Source organism: Takifugu rubripes, chromosome 16 (assembly GCF_901000725.2).
Source record: "Takifugu rubripes chromosome 16, fTakRub1.2, whole genome shotgun sequence".
Lineage (NCBI taxonomy): Eukaryota > Metazoa > Chordata > Actinopteri > Tetraodontiformes > Tetraodontidae > Takifugu > Takifugu rubripes.
Genome location: NC_042300.1, coordinates 3,331,786 through 3,348,086, shown reverse-complemented (window position 1 = coordinate 3,348,086; position 16,301 = coordinate 3,331,786). Strand labels below are relative to the sequence as shown.

The 16,301-nt window shown below is 45.9% G+C and overlaps 2 protein-coding genes across 6 annotated transcripts in view; both read left to right on the top strand.

Annotated features, from left to right (window-relative positions):
* Nucleotides 1–110: 110 nt before the first annotated feature.
* cox7a2b (cytochrome c oxidase subunit 7A2b) lies at nt 111–2,102 on the top strand. Its single transcript, XM_003971395.3, has 4 exons — nt 111–251; nt 567–653; nt 1,085–1,169; nt 1,893–2,102. The coding sequence occupies exons 1-4, from the start codon at nt 234–236 to the stop codon at nt 1,946–1,948; spliced, it is 246 nt and encodes an 81-aa protein (XP_003971444.1). The 5' UTR covers nt 111–233; the 3' UTR covers nt 1,949–2,102.
* Nucleotides 2,103–3,223: 1,121 nt separating this feature from the next.
* Nucleotides 3,224–16,301, top strand: part of col12a1b (collagen, type XII, alpha 1b) — a 48,799-nt gene continuing 35,721 nt past the window's right edge. For 3 of the 5 annotated variants that reach the window (XM_029849523.1, XM_029849521.1, XM_029849520.1), the window contains exons 1-13: nt 3,224–3,495; nt 4,042–4,156; nt 7,138–7,254; nt 8,257–8,400; nt 8,531–8,590; nt 9,187–9,450; nt 9,607–9,771; nt 9,955–10,128; nt 10,202–10,492; nt 10,675–11,277; nt 12,545–12,820; nt 12,893–13,168; nt 14,168–14,440. In XM_029849523.1, coding sequence (XP_029705383.1) covers nt 4,078–4,156; nt 7,138–7,254; nt 8,257–8,400; nt 8,531–8,590; nt 9,187–9,450; nt 9,607–9,771; nt 9,955–10,128; nt 10,202–10,492; nt 10,675–11,277; nt 12,545–12,820; nt 12,893–13,168; nt 14,168–14,440 — 2,722 coding nt within the window. In that variant the 5' untranslated portion in view covers nt 3,224–3,495; nt 4,042–4,077. The remainder of the gene's footprint in view (nt 3,496–4,041; nt 4,157–7,137; nt 7,255–8,256; nt 8,401–8,530; nt 8,591–9,186; nt 9,451–9,606; nt 9,772–9,954; nt 10,129–10,201; nt 10,493–10,674; nt 11,278–12,544; nt 12,821–12,892; nt 13,169–14,167; nt 14,441–16,301) is intronic. The other 2 variants (XM_029849522.1, XM_029849524.1) reach the window with 2 other exon arrangements.

Below are 16,301 nucleotides of genomic sequence, written 5' to 3'. Positions count from 1 at the left end.
TTATCGGCATAAATCAGACAATGAAATAATAAAATAGTGGATTTCTAAATGGTACGAAATAAAATCATAAATTGATATGATGAAAATGTGTAGCGACGAAAACAGTATAACCAATAGGTGGCAGAAGAGAGCAAAACAGAGACAATAATTGACGCTAATTTTCCCAACGAAGAAGACGGTTGACCAGAAGTAGATAGACTTCCGGTGCCCTTGTGCGAAGAGAAACTGTCAAGATGAACAGGCACATATTTGTAAGTTTGATCTTTCTCAAGAGTTTGTTCATTGTTTGCTGTTGGTGCTTTAATTCAAATACCTACGTATGTCCCAGGAAGCATAGACCAGCGACATTACCAGCAACATTTTTAGCTAACCGGCTAACGGGGTTAAAAACCAGCTCCGAATTCACTGGAGTTCCCAACCGCCTCATTCAGTGCTGCTGTCACTGTTATCTATTCTTTCAGCTTCTCCTTTACAATTTTTTGGCGAAACATTACTGTGCGTAACATTTCTGGGAAATTGGTCGGTGTCTTGCGTGTGGTGACTTTGCTGGTTGATGCTGTTTCCAGGCGCTCCAGCAGGTGGCGCGACGCACCATCTCCAGCTCTGCTCCCAGACAAGTCAACAAAGTCCCGGAGAAACAGAAGCTGTTTCAGGTAAAACCGCACGGTCCTGGCCTGGCCTGGTCTTTAAACCTTCCTTTCAGTCAGTACAGAACCAACTACTGTATGGTTAGGGTTTGGAACCTAAAATGGCTGATTGTATTATAATGTACTTATTTCCCCCACTTGAAAAGTCCATCCAGTTTTCCATTTCTGCTTTCCTTATATTAACAGCTCTTTGAATCAAAAGCTGCGCCGTCAAAAGGATGTCTGTTTGGATCCAAACATTAAGACAGTCTTTAGGCTGGATGTTTTAAACTCTAAAACTGTAAAAAGTAAATGGCTTGTGTGTGTGTGTGTGTGTGTGTGTGTAGTGCTTTTAATTAATCAAGGAATCAAAATGTCAGATAACTTAATGAGATAGATATAGATAAATAAATATCTGAGATAATAATATCTATATTATATGTCCTTGCATGCTGCAGGAGGACAATGGAATGCCGGTTCATTTAAAAGGAGGCCCCGCTGATGCTCTGCTCTACAGATCAACGATGGTTCTTACTATCGTTGGTAAGCACATTCACAAATTTCCACCATGTCAGGTTCAGTTGGTAAGGATTAAGTCCTGCGGTTGGTTTGGACAGTGAGGAGCTGGGACAGATGTTGAGTTAATGTCACCATGAAGCCAAAGTAACGAGCCTTTGTGTTCACTTTTGGAGTTCACCTGCGATCACAATTAATTTGATCGAATTTATAAAGACACACCCAGTCTACAGAAGCAGCATCATCCGCCATTAAAAGCAAACCAGAGTGTATAGTAACTGACTCAGAGCTCAGAGATGGGGCTGTATGGAGGATCTGGAGGAGACGGTTCTGCTGCTCTGAAGGATCCCCAGAGTACAGTGGTCTTCATTATTCTGAGTTTAGAAGAACCACAACATCTCAGAACCAACTGTCCAACCAGACTGAGGAAAGGAGATGTGAACAAGAGCCTGGTGGTCAGACTGGCTGAGAGAAGATTCCAGAAGGTCAACCATGGCTGAGCTTTATAACAGAGCGCTGATGTCAGTCATATTTGGGTTTTTCTTGTTACGGTGGGCTGGAAACTGGCTGTCAGTTTGGTGGAATTTACCAGCTTTAAACAAATTTCCACTACATTTCCCTCACTTTGCTGATTTTAGAGTGTCAAAGTTTAAGAACACTTCAGATACTTTTGTTGTGGTTTGAAGCGGCAGAACATGCAACATTCCACACTAGAACAGTGCTTGACCCTGGACTTGTGTCTCTCCTCAGGTGCAGGTTATGTCGTGTACGAGCTGGTGAAAGCGGCGTTTCCTCAAAAGAAGTGATGACCTTGCATCTGTTTACCCACCACCAATAATAACTCTTCACCCTCTGTTTCCTGTTTGACTGGGATGTCGTGTTCATGGGATCAACGTTTATTCCGTACAATCTCTGATGACTTGGGGATCAATAAATTTTTCTCATGACTTACTCCTGCAGGACATTGTTACCTGTGTTTCCTTTACAGTAAATATGACGTGTAAAACCTGCTGCTGTGTGATCCGTCGATGGTCACCAGGGGGCGCCATTTACCGATAAATCCACCCCCGACGAACACGTCTTCACATTCTTTGTGTATTTGACCGGAATCACTGCTGTCGGTTCTGTAGGGACACCGAAGTGATTATATTTGATCCTGCCAATAACTCGTGCTCATCCGGTAGGATTGGATTAATGGCAGAGGACAGAAGCGCGTCTGGGCCTGTTCTCATCACTTCACCCGCAATCCATCCCTCGCCGTCCATGGGCTGGTATCGTTAAACGGAATGGGCCAGTGGTCACCAGGTGACCAGAGACCACAAACTTTAGTCATGTAGATCAGTCCCATTCACACAAGTTCCGTGCAGACCTCCTGATATATTCAAAAAGAGAAGTAGCGTCGGAACCACACCCAGAGTCAAGAGTGCCATCACCTCGGTTCAATGTGGGTGCCTGTGATTGTATCCCTTAGATTTTAGTGCTTCCACCATTGGATCATGAGTCTGTAAACCTTAACCTTCCAGTTAAAACCTGTTTTTACTCAGATCAGGAGTTTTGTGATGGACACTTGAATCCAACAAAGTTCGGAATAGGTCAGTTGCGCTTCCGTGTGGATCTCCTGAGGACGTTTCTCTGACTGGTGGGAAGCGCTGAAGCTTTTACACTGATGAGGCGAAACGTCTTCAAGGATCCGCAAAGTCCATTTGACCTGATCAAGCTGAAGAGGAGCGTTTTTGACCTGGACGGCCGGCAACATTCAAAGATATCGGTTGTTCAACATTCAGACCCCGCCGAAGACCCCAGAAATGTGCGTACAGGAAGTGGAATGATGCATTACAAAAGAAATGCCTGACATAAGGGTTCAGTTTACTCCTCGTCGCAATAGTTTCCTCGTTGATTCATCAAATTCAAAAAAAAAAAAAAAGGCGGGGGAGCTTCTGTCTACCCCCACCTTCGGGGTCCCCGATGGTCCCCCTTTCCGCGAAAAGGTCTGCGCTGCGGTCTCCCCTCGCATAGAGACGCGTCGTGACCATCACCGGAAAGGAATGCTGAAAACTATTTAGCTTTCTATGTGAGTGTGTGTGTGTGTGTGTGTGTGTGCGCGCGCGCGAGCATTCGGAGAGATTAGACTTCACTATTCGCTCCCGGGTGGTGTCGTATGAACGCGCGGCGGGGCCGGCGGAGCTGGGAGCAGCCCCCTGTTAAGTAGCGGATGGTGTGGGGAGTCTTCCCACTTGGAAAGAGGCTCGCAGACGCGTCAGTGAAGACCAGAACCCCCCGGAGCTCCCTGACTTCCACACCGGACCATCTCACTTTCCATTTTGGTTTAATGTTAATAATTCAGCCGAACTAGGTCAGTTATATATTATCATGAATTTATATTTGTTTCTTGTGATGTATGGAACTTGATTTATCAGAACAATTTTAGCTTTGATTATTTGGTTATTGTTGACATGGAGATATTTCGCCAAACGCTCGTGGAGTATCTGTTGGCACCACGGTGCGTAATTACGCACGGCGCCAGGAGGTGCGCTGCGATTCTTAAGGGTGGAATGACCGTCAGCTCGTTTAACGCTGTTTGGCTCTGATTGGGATCATTTTCAACCCAGTACAGTACCCACCGCTGTATGAATAACTCGAGCTGATCAGACAAGAGCCGTTTTTGATCTACATTTTCTCACTTTTCAAAAATCATATCGGCTTCTAAAGTTCTAAATTGGTGCGTTTTATTTGTTCTTGGGGCCTGGCTCTTTGGTTCCAACTTTTTAATATATATGTATAAAATGAACATCTAAAATCCAATTAGATGACACAAGGGATTTCGGTTTCGGAAAGGTTTTGAGGACTCGGCCTGCAGTGAATCTGCTTGTTCTAACCGGACCTTTCGTCTTCCTCGCAGCTTTATTGATGCGCTTCTGAGCCGCCGGAGCTGAAGATGAAGCGCACGGTGTCTCTGGCGGCGGCTGCCTTGCTGGCGCTGCTGCTCTCCACCTCCTCACGGGCTCAGGATCAAGGTAAAGCCACTCCTCCTTCACCCCCATCATCTCTGCTCTGCGACCTTCACACTTGATCTCTTTTCACTTCCCCTCCTTCCTTCATATGAATAAAAATATCACATAATGAAAAGCCAACGTGTGTGATTTTGAGATTGATTTGTACTCATTTAACTTTACACTTTTTTTGGCCTACAATTTATTTTGTTTTTTACTATATTTCAGGCAACAAATGCCAGAGAAATACAGTTTGAACATTAAAACAGATCTGGTTAGTTTGAACCTTTCCAAAGCTCTTCTGAACTGAGAAAGAAAAAGAAAAATGAAACCAGCAGAGGAAAAAAAATCTAGAAATTCGAGAAATGTTTAATTGTTTTTCATTCTGGTTTGTAGGAATAATGTACAGAGACAAAATAACTTTTTCTGAATTCAGCTCAGTCTGTGCGGTGACTTTCAGGCGACCCCTGTAGTCCTGCCGTTTGACCACTGGAGGCCGCTGTCGTTCACCGGTTGTAATAAACTGTTTTTTTAAAGAAAGGAAAAATCCAGATGGCTCGTGCTCAAGTTTCCTCCCTGCGTCCTCTCTCCTGATGGAACGGAAAGACAAAAATATGAGTTTCACCTTATTTTCCAGCAGATAAATTCACTCAAACCTCTCTAAAGAAAGGAAAGAAGAAAGAAAAAACATCTGAGCAGAATAGCAAAAACAGTGTGGCCTCAGTTATTGTAGATGAGAAGTTCTCCAGCAAGTCAAACTGTTGATATAAGATCTCCTGGAGAGAGAGATGGAGAGAAAGAGAGGGGAGAAGAGGAGGGTAGGGGAGAGAGGGAGAGAAGGGGAGAAGGAGAGGGTAGGGGAGAGAGAAGGGGAGAAGGAGAGGGTAGGGGAGAGAGAAGGAGAGAAGGAGAGGGTAGGGGAGAGAGAAGGGGAGAAGGAGAGGGTAGGGGAGAGAGAAGGAGAGAAGGGGAGAAGGAGAGGGTAGGGGAGAGAGAAGGAGAGAAAGGGAGAAGGAGAGGGAAGGGGAGAGAGAGGGAGGGAAGGGGAGAGAGAGGGAGAGAAGGGGAGAAGGAGACGGTAGGGGAGAGAGAAGAAGAGAAGGAGAGGGTAGGGGAGAGAGAAGGAGAGAAGGGGAGAAGGAGAGGGTAGGGGAGAGAGAGGGAGAGAAGGGGAGAAGGAGACGGTAGGGGAGAGAGAAGGGAGAGGATGGAGGGGGGAGGGAAGGAGCAAGAGAGAGGGGAGAGAGGGGGAAGGGAGAGGAAAGAGGGAAGGACAGAGAGAGAAAGGGAGAGGGAAAAAGAGAGGGAAGGAGAGAAAGAGGGAGAGGGAAAGAGAGAGGGGGGAGGAGGAGAGAGAGGGGGAGAGTGTGAATGTGGAACTGCTCTACCTGCTAGAGAGAAACAGAGAATGGAATCAATCAACAGGTTAGCATTTGCGTGCGTGCGTGCTTGCGTGCGTGCGTGTCAGCCCCTCTTGGTTATTTTTGGAAGCTGTTTATGAATTTTTGGCCCTCTGGAAACAGAAGCATCGTCCTTGACTCTCCATATGACTCACCAGGTTGGTGTCCCTCCATTTTTGACATCCTGTCCCCCCGTCCGTCCAGTCAAGCCTTGACCCCGAGTTGAGGCTTTACCACAATATTTGACAACGATATTCTTCATCTCCACACTAACAGATCAAACTGGTTGGTGGATTAAAGGGAATGTTGAATGTTTTACTAACATTGAATCTAGAATCAGAGATGAGACCAGATCATAATAGATCAGACTAGATCAGGTTAGATCAGACTAGATCAGACTAGTTCAGATCAGATCAGACTAGTTCAGATCAGATCAGACTAGGTCAGACTAGATCAGATCAGACTAGGTTAGACTAGATCAGATCAGACTAGGTCAGACTAGGTCAGGTTAGATCAGACTAGATCAGACTAGGTCAAACTAGATCGGATTAGTTAATGGTTATCTTAACGCGGAGGGTTTGGCGCAGCAGTGTTGCAGTTAAATAAGCCCCGCCCCCTGTGGTCCAACAGTGTTTGAGCTAAAGTTAAATGTCGGATGTACCTAAAGATGCTTTGATTGTGAACTAAAGGTGAATATGTGAGATGTTTGTGACCTCCAACCTGAAGAATATCGTTGTCAAATATTTACAGCGTCAATAACCTTTGGTCTTTTTGTGTACATGAGTTGTTTTGTTTGTTTTGCTCCAAGTTGTTGTAAACAACTTTCATGTACACACCCTGCATGGACCCCCCCCCCCCCGAGCACCACTGACGGTAGTGAACGTCTGGAATGTGTCTTCACGCCATAATTGTCATCACTAAACCAGTCAGGACCCTCAACACACCAAACAGCCCTTCACTCACACCCTGGTTACAATGGAGACAACAGAGAGGATCAACCTGATCGTTGTCCATTGTGTAATCAATACTGACCAGTTCTGCAGGCTGTGTGTGTGAGTGTGTGTGTGTGTGTGTGTGTGTGTGTGTGTGTGTGCGTGTGTTCAATCAATTCAGCCTCTTGTGTTGGATTGAGTCTGGAGGACAGTTGGTCCATGTGTCTTCACTGGGATTAAATATGAAACGTCTATAAACACCAAGAGCATCAAATATGGAAGAAACTTTTCATGTACACATGAATTCTTCTTTGATCTATTCAACTGGATCAATTCAATTCACTTTCTTTGGGATCGTCGTGTCAGATTCTGAGATCCAAATCGGATGTAGTGGCTTCTAAAGCCTCATTACAATTGGAATTTAAGACAATATCACCTGTTTTTCCTTGAATATTGAGGTCAGTGAAGCTGTTGTTGTTGTGTTTGTCTCTGTGTTTTTAACACCACCAGTCATTTTTCCTCAGAAAAATGACTCCTCTAACCTTGTTTTGAGCTCTTCCTCCAACAGTTCAGCGTCTAACTTCACCCGGAAGTGCAGACTGTTGGGGGCTCCTTTGACATACACGCGCTCCAGGTGTTGCGGAACTAACGGTGGTGTTTTTGTGCTGTGCAGTGGAACCACCGTCAGACCTGAGGTTTAAGATTTTAAAGGAGAACTCGGTGCAGATGTCGTGGAACAGACCCCGCTCCAGGATTCAGGGTTACCGGATACAAGTGAGCGGGGGTCCAGGTGAGTGCGTCATCACACCTGAGGGCTGCGCGCGCGGGGCAAGCCTCGACACCGGGCTGCTTTACGCGCGTTTGGATGCGCCAACATTAATTAGTAAAAGCGAGAAAAGAGCAAATTCTGAGTGCTGTCAGAATCAGTTAGAATCCGACGTGAAGACCTGTCAAACCTAATTAACCATGGAAATGGTCTGTTAACCAGCTGTAAAGGTCAATGAGTCCAACATATAGATCATTCAACTTCATGTACAACTACTCCGAATTACAGTAACGCCATTAAAGACCATCAAACTCGGCGAAAATGCTGGAGATCCATAATGTACAAGATTGACAGATGAAGATTATAGATCAGAGAGCAGTTAATTAGCTGCTATGACGTTCAAACGTTGGGTTTTCCTGTAGGTTTCGTGCTGTTAGCAAGTGTAATTAGCCAGCCAACTAGCAGTTAGCACTAGCCATGCACCAGTGATTCTTTTAAATTTATTATTTCTTTTCGAGCAGCTGGTATTTATCTGTATTTTATTTATTTGTGAGTGTTAAAAGGACACATACTCTTCGGTGTAAGCTCATCTGGAGTTTATTTTATCCACCTTAACATTGAGAGCCTTCGTTTGGTTACATTATTCAAAGATTATCTGGCCAGTGTAGAGGAAACAGCCAATAAATTAGAACATCTATTGGCATAAGTAATATCTGAGTTATTTAAAAATGTCAAAGCCTTTGATAGTAGCGAGATAACATTTTCTACTGCGCTTACCAGTCCAGTCTGATCAGATAGGTTCATTATTGCTCATTTTAGTTGACATTATTTTGCAGAGCATCATCGTGCCTATATGTCAGTGAGGTATAGAAGGGTTGGATGAATATTTGTCTATTATTTGCAGAGTTTATGGTCTGGCATCATGTAGTCATGGTACCAGTCCAGTCTACAGTTGGTGGTTTTCAACCTGGTGTTGGCTGAAGCCATGCCACAGGTTCCTAATGGCTTCCCTCTGAATTCTTCTAGAAGAACCAACAAAAGAATTTACACTGCCACCATCTGCAACAAAGACCTCCATCTCTGATCTGAGTGCAGATGTGGATTATGTTGTAACAATATCTGCCTTTGCTGGATCCGAGGAGAGTTTGCCGATCTCCGGCCAGATCACGCGTGAGTTACTGGGCCTTTCTCTGGCAGCTGCTCTGCTTTTGCAGCAGGGATCCATCCTAATCTATCAGTTTGACAGTCTGTCAAGATCTGTCATGACTTTTTTGTTGATCTGCCTGCTGCTTGTTTTCAGTGGAGTCAGCGGGCAGCACCAGGGGGTCGTCTCGGAAACCAGACGTCTCGGATCAGATCAGTAAGTTCCTCATCTTTTGTGTATTAAAGCCTTAACTGAAGGATCTTACTGAGGATACTGAGTCATATGTCTTGATTTGTGGACTGTTGTACCTCAGCTTTTCCTTCTGGGGGGTGTCCATCACTACCCAACACCCCCCCTGTACAGCTAGGTTGAGATTAGGGCTCTTATAACTCTGAAGCTTTTGGTCTTCAATTTGTCCTCCTCCCAGCTTCATGGAGGAACCTGCACATGCTCAGTCTGGGGGTCTTCGGTGGGCAAGCTCACAGCAGACCAAACTATTCCAGATGCTCAGTTACAAGAACTGCTGCTCTGGTCGTGCACAACAACCAGCCAATGCGGACTGTTTTTTCCCTCTGTTGCGTGAGAAGAAAGTCAGAGCAGCACTTGCAGAGAGCCTTGAGCCTCTGAGAGTCCAACACTCAGCCTTGCAGAGTTCAAAACCGCAGAATCTAACCAAAGAATCAGATAAAATTCAGTTTTTGGGAGCAGAATATTTCAAATACTTGGCTACATTTTAGAATCTTCCACTTTGCTGTATTTAATCATGGTTTTTACTGCCTTCTCTTCCACGTTTGCCTCCATATTTCTCCCAGAATGCTCTGCTGGTACCGTGGCCGATGTGCTGTTCTTGGTGGACGGTTCGTGGAGCGTGGGCAGAGCCAACTTCAAATACATCCGCAGTTTCATCTCGGCAACAGCAAGCGCTTTTCAGATCGGGCAGGACAAAACCCGAGTGGGCGTGGTCCAGTATGGCAGCGACGCTCGCGTGGAGTTCAACCTGAACACCCACCTGAGCCGCCCAGCTCTGCTCCGCGCCATTGGCTCTCTGCCGTACAAGGGTGGAGACACCATGACAGGTAACCAGCATCACTCCCACAACACTTAACTCTATTCCGACTTGGGAAATCTATCATTTATATGTGTGAATTTGAAAACTTGGCAGTTAAAAATGGAAATTTGGTTAAAAGTGCATCTGAGTATCATCACAGCATTCATCCATTTCCCTTTCCCAGGACAAGCCCTTAACTTTCTCCTGGAGAATTCTCTCACCGAAGAGGCCGGTTCCCGGAAAGATTTTCCCAGCGTGCTGGTGGTCATCACAGATGGTAAATCAGAGGATCCAGTGGAGCAGTACGCCAAGAAGCTCCGGAGTCGAGGGGTGGAGGTCTTTGTCCTCGGTGCGTGGTCACATTTTTTTGTCCTACATTTACAACGTGCAGTACACGATGTTGTAGGAATGCTTAACTCGGGAATGTCTCCAACTTCAGTCAGTGAAGAACATCATCCTGACCTACGTGATTCTTTGAGCTCAGAACAAACGAAGGGCTAGAAGGTTGTCATCAATAATTTGTTAATTTTAGGGGTCGGACAGACTGATGAAGCAGAAATGAAGCTGATTGCCTCCACACCTTACAGAAATCACATCTACAGCGTCGCCACCTTTGACACCATCAAGAAGGTGCAGCGGGAGCTCATTTCACAGGTGTGTGCAGGTGTTGAAGAGCAACTCAACTCGCTTGTCAGCGGAGAAGAAGGTGAGAGACGTGGTAGCGAGACATATCTCACTCACACATTCTCATTTTCATACTAAAATTCTGCTTTCTGCAGCTATTGAGCCAGCGTCGAACCTTCAGGTCCTGGAGGTTGCTTCAAAGTCCATGCGGGTGACCTGGGATCCTTCTATCGGACAAGTTTCCGGGTACAAGGTGCAGATGATCCCTATGATGGCTGACAGCAAGCGGCAGGAAGTGTACGTGGGTGTGGGCCAGACCTCGGTGGTGGTCAGAGACCTTTCTCCAGATGTGGAGTACCAGATCAGTCTGTACGCCCTGAAGGGCCTCACGCCCAGCGAGCCCATCACAGTCATGCAGAAGACGGAGCCGGTTAAAGTATCACTGGGTGAGGAAATATCAGGGTTGGATGCGTCTCTCCTCATTTTCCCCACCTCCGTTTAAAAGAGAGCTGGCCTAAATCCACAAACTGATCACGTTCAATGATGGATAACATCAAGGCATTAGGTACACATTAGCTGTGCACGTGTTTGTGATGGCTCAGTCAAACGTCTCATTTTTCTCATCTAGAATGTTCCCTCGGGGTGGATGTTCAGGCTGATGTGGTCCTGCTTGTCGATGGCTCCTACAGCATTGGTTTGGCTAACTTTGCTAAGGTGAGAGCTTTCCTGGAGGTGTTGGTGAACACCTTTGACATCGGGCCAGATAAAGTCCAGATCAGTTTGGTCCAGTACAGTCGGGATCCCCACACGGAGTTCTACTTGAACACTCATAACAACCTAGAAGCTGTCATCACGGCTTTGAGGACTTTCCCGTACCGGGGCGGGTCCACCAACACGGGCAAGGCCATGACCTATGTGAGGAAAACGGTCTTTCAGACCAACCGAGGGGCGCGTGCAAACGTTCCCCGGGTCACCATCCTCATCACAGACGGGAAGTCCTCCGACACCTTCCAGGAGCCAGCGGCCAATCTGAGGAATACCGATGTGGAAATCTTTGCTGTGGGTGTGAAGGATGCCGTACGGTCCGAGCTGGAGGCCATCGCCAACGCACCCGCGGAGACCCACGTGTACACTGTGGAAGACTTTGATGCTTTCCAGAGGATTTCCAAAGAGCTCACACAGTCCATCTGCCTGAGGATTGAGCAGGAACTCCAGCTCATCAACCAGAGACGTGAGTAGAACTCATCTTTGCTGCTGCCATTGTTTTAAGTTCATTCTGTAAAAGCCACCATCGAATCCTCGGGGATGACCTCGTTTTTTGCGCTGAGATGTGCACGTTGGTGCCATATCTCAGTAACTTGTTCAGAAAAGTGTTGGTATGGAGGAACAGTGATTTTTAGAACTTGAGGGTGGAAGCAGACTTCCAGACAATTGTCCACATGAACTAAACTATTTCCTGGACCTCTCCATGTGAGTCTGCTTCAAACCCCCCCCTTTTTCTTTTCCAGATGTTCACCTTTTGATCTCTGCAAGTTGGAGATGATTCCCATGGAAATATAAAAACTGGGTCAAACACTATGTAATGCTGTTGTTGAGCTGCAGACCATATGGCTCAGTTAGTAGCACGGGACACAGAGCGGAGATCTTTGTCCTTCATGTGTCTGTAAACACTAGTGGACTTTTTGTGTTTTGCTGGTGAAGTCATTGGCCTCCCAAAAACATCTGCTAGTCTATTTTAAGCCAACAACAGGAGCCGATCACAACTGTGGTTTCACTTTGTCCCAGCAGCTTCGTCTATAAGATGTTACTGTCACGTCACTGTGATTTTACTACAACTTTGCGTTGACACACATGAGAAGTACTGGATTTCTATGAGATGAAGAGTCACTTTTTAAAAGGATAAAGTCATTGTGAGAGCTGAGATGGTCTTTAGAAAATGTCTCTTCACTCATCCTTTTTGTTGAACATGTGTCCAGACTATTTTAGCATACTTAAATGTCAGCCTTTGGAGTCCTCAGGAGCAATCTAGATCATCTTTGAGATGTTCCTTCACCTCGATTGGAAGTTCTCGAGCTTCCTTCCATCTTCGCGCAGCTCTCTGGAGCTCAGCAAGAGTGATTATGGAGTTAGTAGATTGCTTAGTCTGGTGGGAGATCCAGCTGTTGCAAGAGTCCTTGTTGTTTTAAACTTTTTCCATTTCAGAAGGACGGAGGTCAGTGAGCTCTTGGGAACCTCTTGGGAATGCTTTTATAGTCTCCTCCAGATCTTTGACTGGACACAACCTTTGGAGAGACTTCCTGGTTTTTTACTGTCTGCTGTGAGACCGTTTGCAGTCAGGGTGTGTCTGCGTAAATCAGAGCTAACCACTTGATGTTAGCACAGGAGGGCTCCAGTCAAGCTTTAGAAAGACCTTCTTGCTGGATTCGGTTTGGTTTTGTTCTAAATATGTCATTTTTCGGGTTAGCATTAATATTTGTTTTTACCTCTCCCCCCTTCAGGCCTGGTCCAGCCGCAGGATCTGTCCTTTTCAGATGTTGGCCCCAGAAGCTTCAGGACTTCCTGGCAGATCAACGCCGACAATGTTGAATCTTATTTGGTCCAGTTCAAGCCGGAAGGGGAAGACACCCACTATGTGTCCATGTCTGTACCCGGGGACGTCGCCACTGCTCTCCTCCCCTACCTCACCCCCCTGACCCGCTATGAAGTCTCTGTTAGCGCTCACTATGCAAGTGGAACCAGCTTACCTGTGACGGGCTATGGGACTACAACAGAAGGTATGCTAGTCAACGTTTACAAGAACCTCTTTTTGAATCTCTGAATCTTGAACTTGTTGCCATCGTCTGCAGAACGAGGCTCTGTGCAGAACATAAAAGTAACAGAAGAAAGTGCGCAGAGCTTCAGAGTGTCATGGCGACCGGCTCCAGGAGACGTTGCTCGTTACAAACTGACCTACGAGCCTGCTGGTGACGAGAGCTCAAAGCTGGAGACCTTCACAGTCGGCCCGGAGTTGACAGTTGTGCTGCAGGACCTTCTACCTCAGACCACTTACCGTGTCTCAGTCACCCCTGAATATCAAGGTGGCCCTGGAGTAGCGCAGCAGACCGATGGCACCACTACAGAAGGTGAGTGCAGCTGCATCCTACACCCAGAGTTCTGAGATCCCTGGTCCACTCAGGGAGTTCACCATTACCAGCAGATGATGGAGCATTAGAAAACATCACAGAGCATCTTCAGAAAGGATCACAGGAACATTATCTAATCAGCCCAAATATGACAATAATCTGTGAGGACGTTTAGGAATTCACAGGTCGTGAAGTCAGAATGGACTTAATTCCAAACATTTTCTGGAAGAATCCCCAAAAGGCTGCTCTGTGATCAGCAGCAGGTGCTGCAAACGACTATTGTGTTTGTTCAGTGGGTCAGTAAAAACGTCAGTCTGAGCGATGAATGGTCTCGACATCCTCCTTCATTGTTAGCCTCATTTAAACAAGTTCAGGCTTTCATTCCAACCTTTCCTGGAAGTGCCAAGAGCTCTGAGCATTTTTGACCTGAAGGGATTTAGTGCAACCTGCAGCCCTTCATCAGAACCATCCTGCCTTACAGGGGAAGGAATGAGAAACAGAAGGAAGCACAGAACACTGGGGGGGGGCAAGAAGTGGAAGAAATAGAGCCAGAGGATGCAACAACCCTCCAAAACCCTCATAGATATGTTGTTGGTGCTGCTGATGTTGGCCATTTCTGGAAGTATTTACAAACCTGCTTAATGCAAAACAGCAGAGACACACCAGGGCGTAAACAAGCACCACAGTGATGGCATCTGCGCAGCCTTTCTTTTCTGGTTTTTCCATCTGCTTTTCCTCTCGAGGCATTTTTTTCCCCCCAATAGTTTATTGAAAGCAGCAGCTTGGATCCCAGATTGGCCCTTAGTAACATTACACATCCAGGTGACTCTGCAGGAAGATCTCAAGTGTGTTGCAGATGAAAGCAGGTCATGAAGCAGAGGGAATTAGACATTAACACCAGTGGAATCATGTCACATATGTGACTGGAAGGAAAGGATTCAACAGTAAAATCAGGATCTAAACAGGGTAAATGATTGTGTTTTGTTTTTATTTTTTCAGCCAAAGGTTCCCCACGAGGCTTGAGGGTTTTTGACGAGACTGTGTCCTCCATGAAGGTCTCCTGGGAGCCAGCACCAGGGAATGTTCTCCAGTACCGCCTGGCCTACCGACCCTCCAGCGGGGGCCCCAGGCATGAAGTGTCTGTGAAGGGCACCAACACGGCTGCTGTCCTGAAGAAGCTGCAGCCGGGCACAGAGTACGACATTTCTGTTAGTGCACGATACCGTTCTGGACTGGGCGAGGCTCTGACTGGGCAAGGCACCACCTTAGGAGGTAAGTTCTGCTTTTGATGAAGCCGAGTGACCCGAGTTTGTAAAGGAACACTTTCGACCACATGTGAATGGATGTCGAGAGTGTTTTTCTTTAAAATGCTCCAGCGCGAGGTATTCATTTCCTCTTACTGCTGGTGTTCCGTCCCCCGTTGATGCATCCAGAGTCATTATACTGTTCGATTGTCTGCACCATCAGTGCTCCAGGTCTGACCTGATGTTCTCTGAGCAAACCCTGGAAGACAACCAGACAATCAGCAGGAGTTTAATACAAATGATCGCCCTCTTGGTATCTAAAGTGGCTTCGAGGGTGGACTTATTGTTCCTGCAGCGTGTTAATAAACAGAGCCAGAGCTGATGGATGTATTAAAACAACTAGATCCCCAAAGGTCATTTTAAATATTTGGTTAGTTAATCTTAGAGATTTACAGTGGGGAGTAGATCAGCAGGAGCTGCTGTTGGAATTGGAGAGCCTATGCTAACAGAGGCCATGCTCAGATGAATCTGTGGCTCTGTTGGTCACATGGTTTCCATGGACACAGCATGTAGCCACTTATCCTGCAAGGTGAGGAATATAAATACAAGCCTAGTGCAGTTGAGCTGACAGATCAGGAGGAATTCCGTCCTTCACCACGTCTCTTTCATCTACGTTCCTCTTTCTTTTTGAACCGTCTTTGATCTGTAGTGGATCAACACATGCTTCCCCATCAGATCCACTGTAGACTGATGGTCATACACCAGCTCTGTATGTACCTTAAAACCAGTCAGGCTAGTAGGGTGTCTTTATGCTTCATAGCACTCCAAATTTGGGAGATTTTCAGTTCCCATAAATGGAATTCTAATAAATTTCCTGCTGGATATACTAAATTTCCAGGTCGGAGCATTTGGGTGTTATTCAAGTTTGGATTGATTCTGACACGGTCCTCAGTTATTAACATATCTGCTGCTCTTCACCCACCTTTAGTCGATAAATGTAATAAATGTAAATATCCTGCAGCTGCTTTTGGCCGCCTTCAACTGCTCCTTCGGGTTTATTGCTCGTTGAGGAAAGTCCGAGTAATGGGACAACTACCAGGGCTGTAGCTGTTCAGGGTGATGCTGGGATGGAAAATCTTTACCGTTGGACTGATGGAACACTGCCACACTGAATGATGATGGGGCATCTTTAAATAGATTAATTTCATTTGGTTTCCAGAGATCCAGAGCCAGAATCAAGGACATAAAATGATGAATGATGAGGTGTCTCCGCGGAATCTTCCCAAACAATTATTCTGTCCTATTTTTTCATATTTTTCGGCTCAACGTCCTCCCAAGTGTCCATTAAACTAAAACCTCATTTCCTGGCTCATGCGGGATAAATGCTCACACAATTCTGGCAGCATCACTGCAGATTTTCCACACATTTTAAATTAAGAGAGGTGCTGCTTGTACTCAGAGCATTAACACCTTTTTGGCCACTTTGTGCGCTTGTTTTCAGTTAGGATTAAATGCATTGGGCAGCCGAGCAGGGATGTAATGAATAAATAAGGACTGAATCCAACACGTCTGCCCAGTTGGGAGCATCACCCTCATGTATGGTTGTTTCCTGCACTCTGCTCAGCTCTCTCGTTCAAGCCTCAAGGTTTTGGCTTCAGTGAAACTGCTTCCTTCAGTGTTCCTGTGGTGATTCTCCTCATTGATTTTGCTCACTTTAAAGTGGAAACATATTTTTTTTAGCCAAATAATGACTGAATAAAGATTTAATAACTGTTAGGGGAACTGAATGGGCTGTAGTCATGATTCATCCAGGGCTGAAACTCCTAATAAGTTCACAGTCGCTGTCACTGGGCAGGATCATGTCTTATTTTATAAATGATGGTCTTATT

Bases quoted from the DNA above. Each gene is read 5' to 3' on its own strand.
- cox7a2b (XM_003971395.3), top strand. The intron at 654-1,084 runs GTAAAACCGCAC...TGCATGCTGCAG, and splicing joins AGAAACAGAAGCTGTTTCAG to GAGGACAATGGAATGCCGGT. The intron at 1,170-1,892 runs GTAAGCACATTC...GTCTCTCCTCAG, and splicing joins GATGGTTCTTACTATCGTTG to GTGCAGGTTATGTCGTGTAC.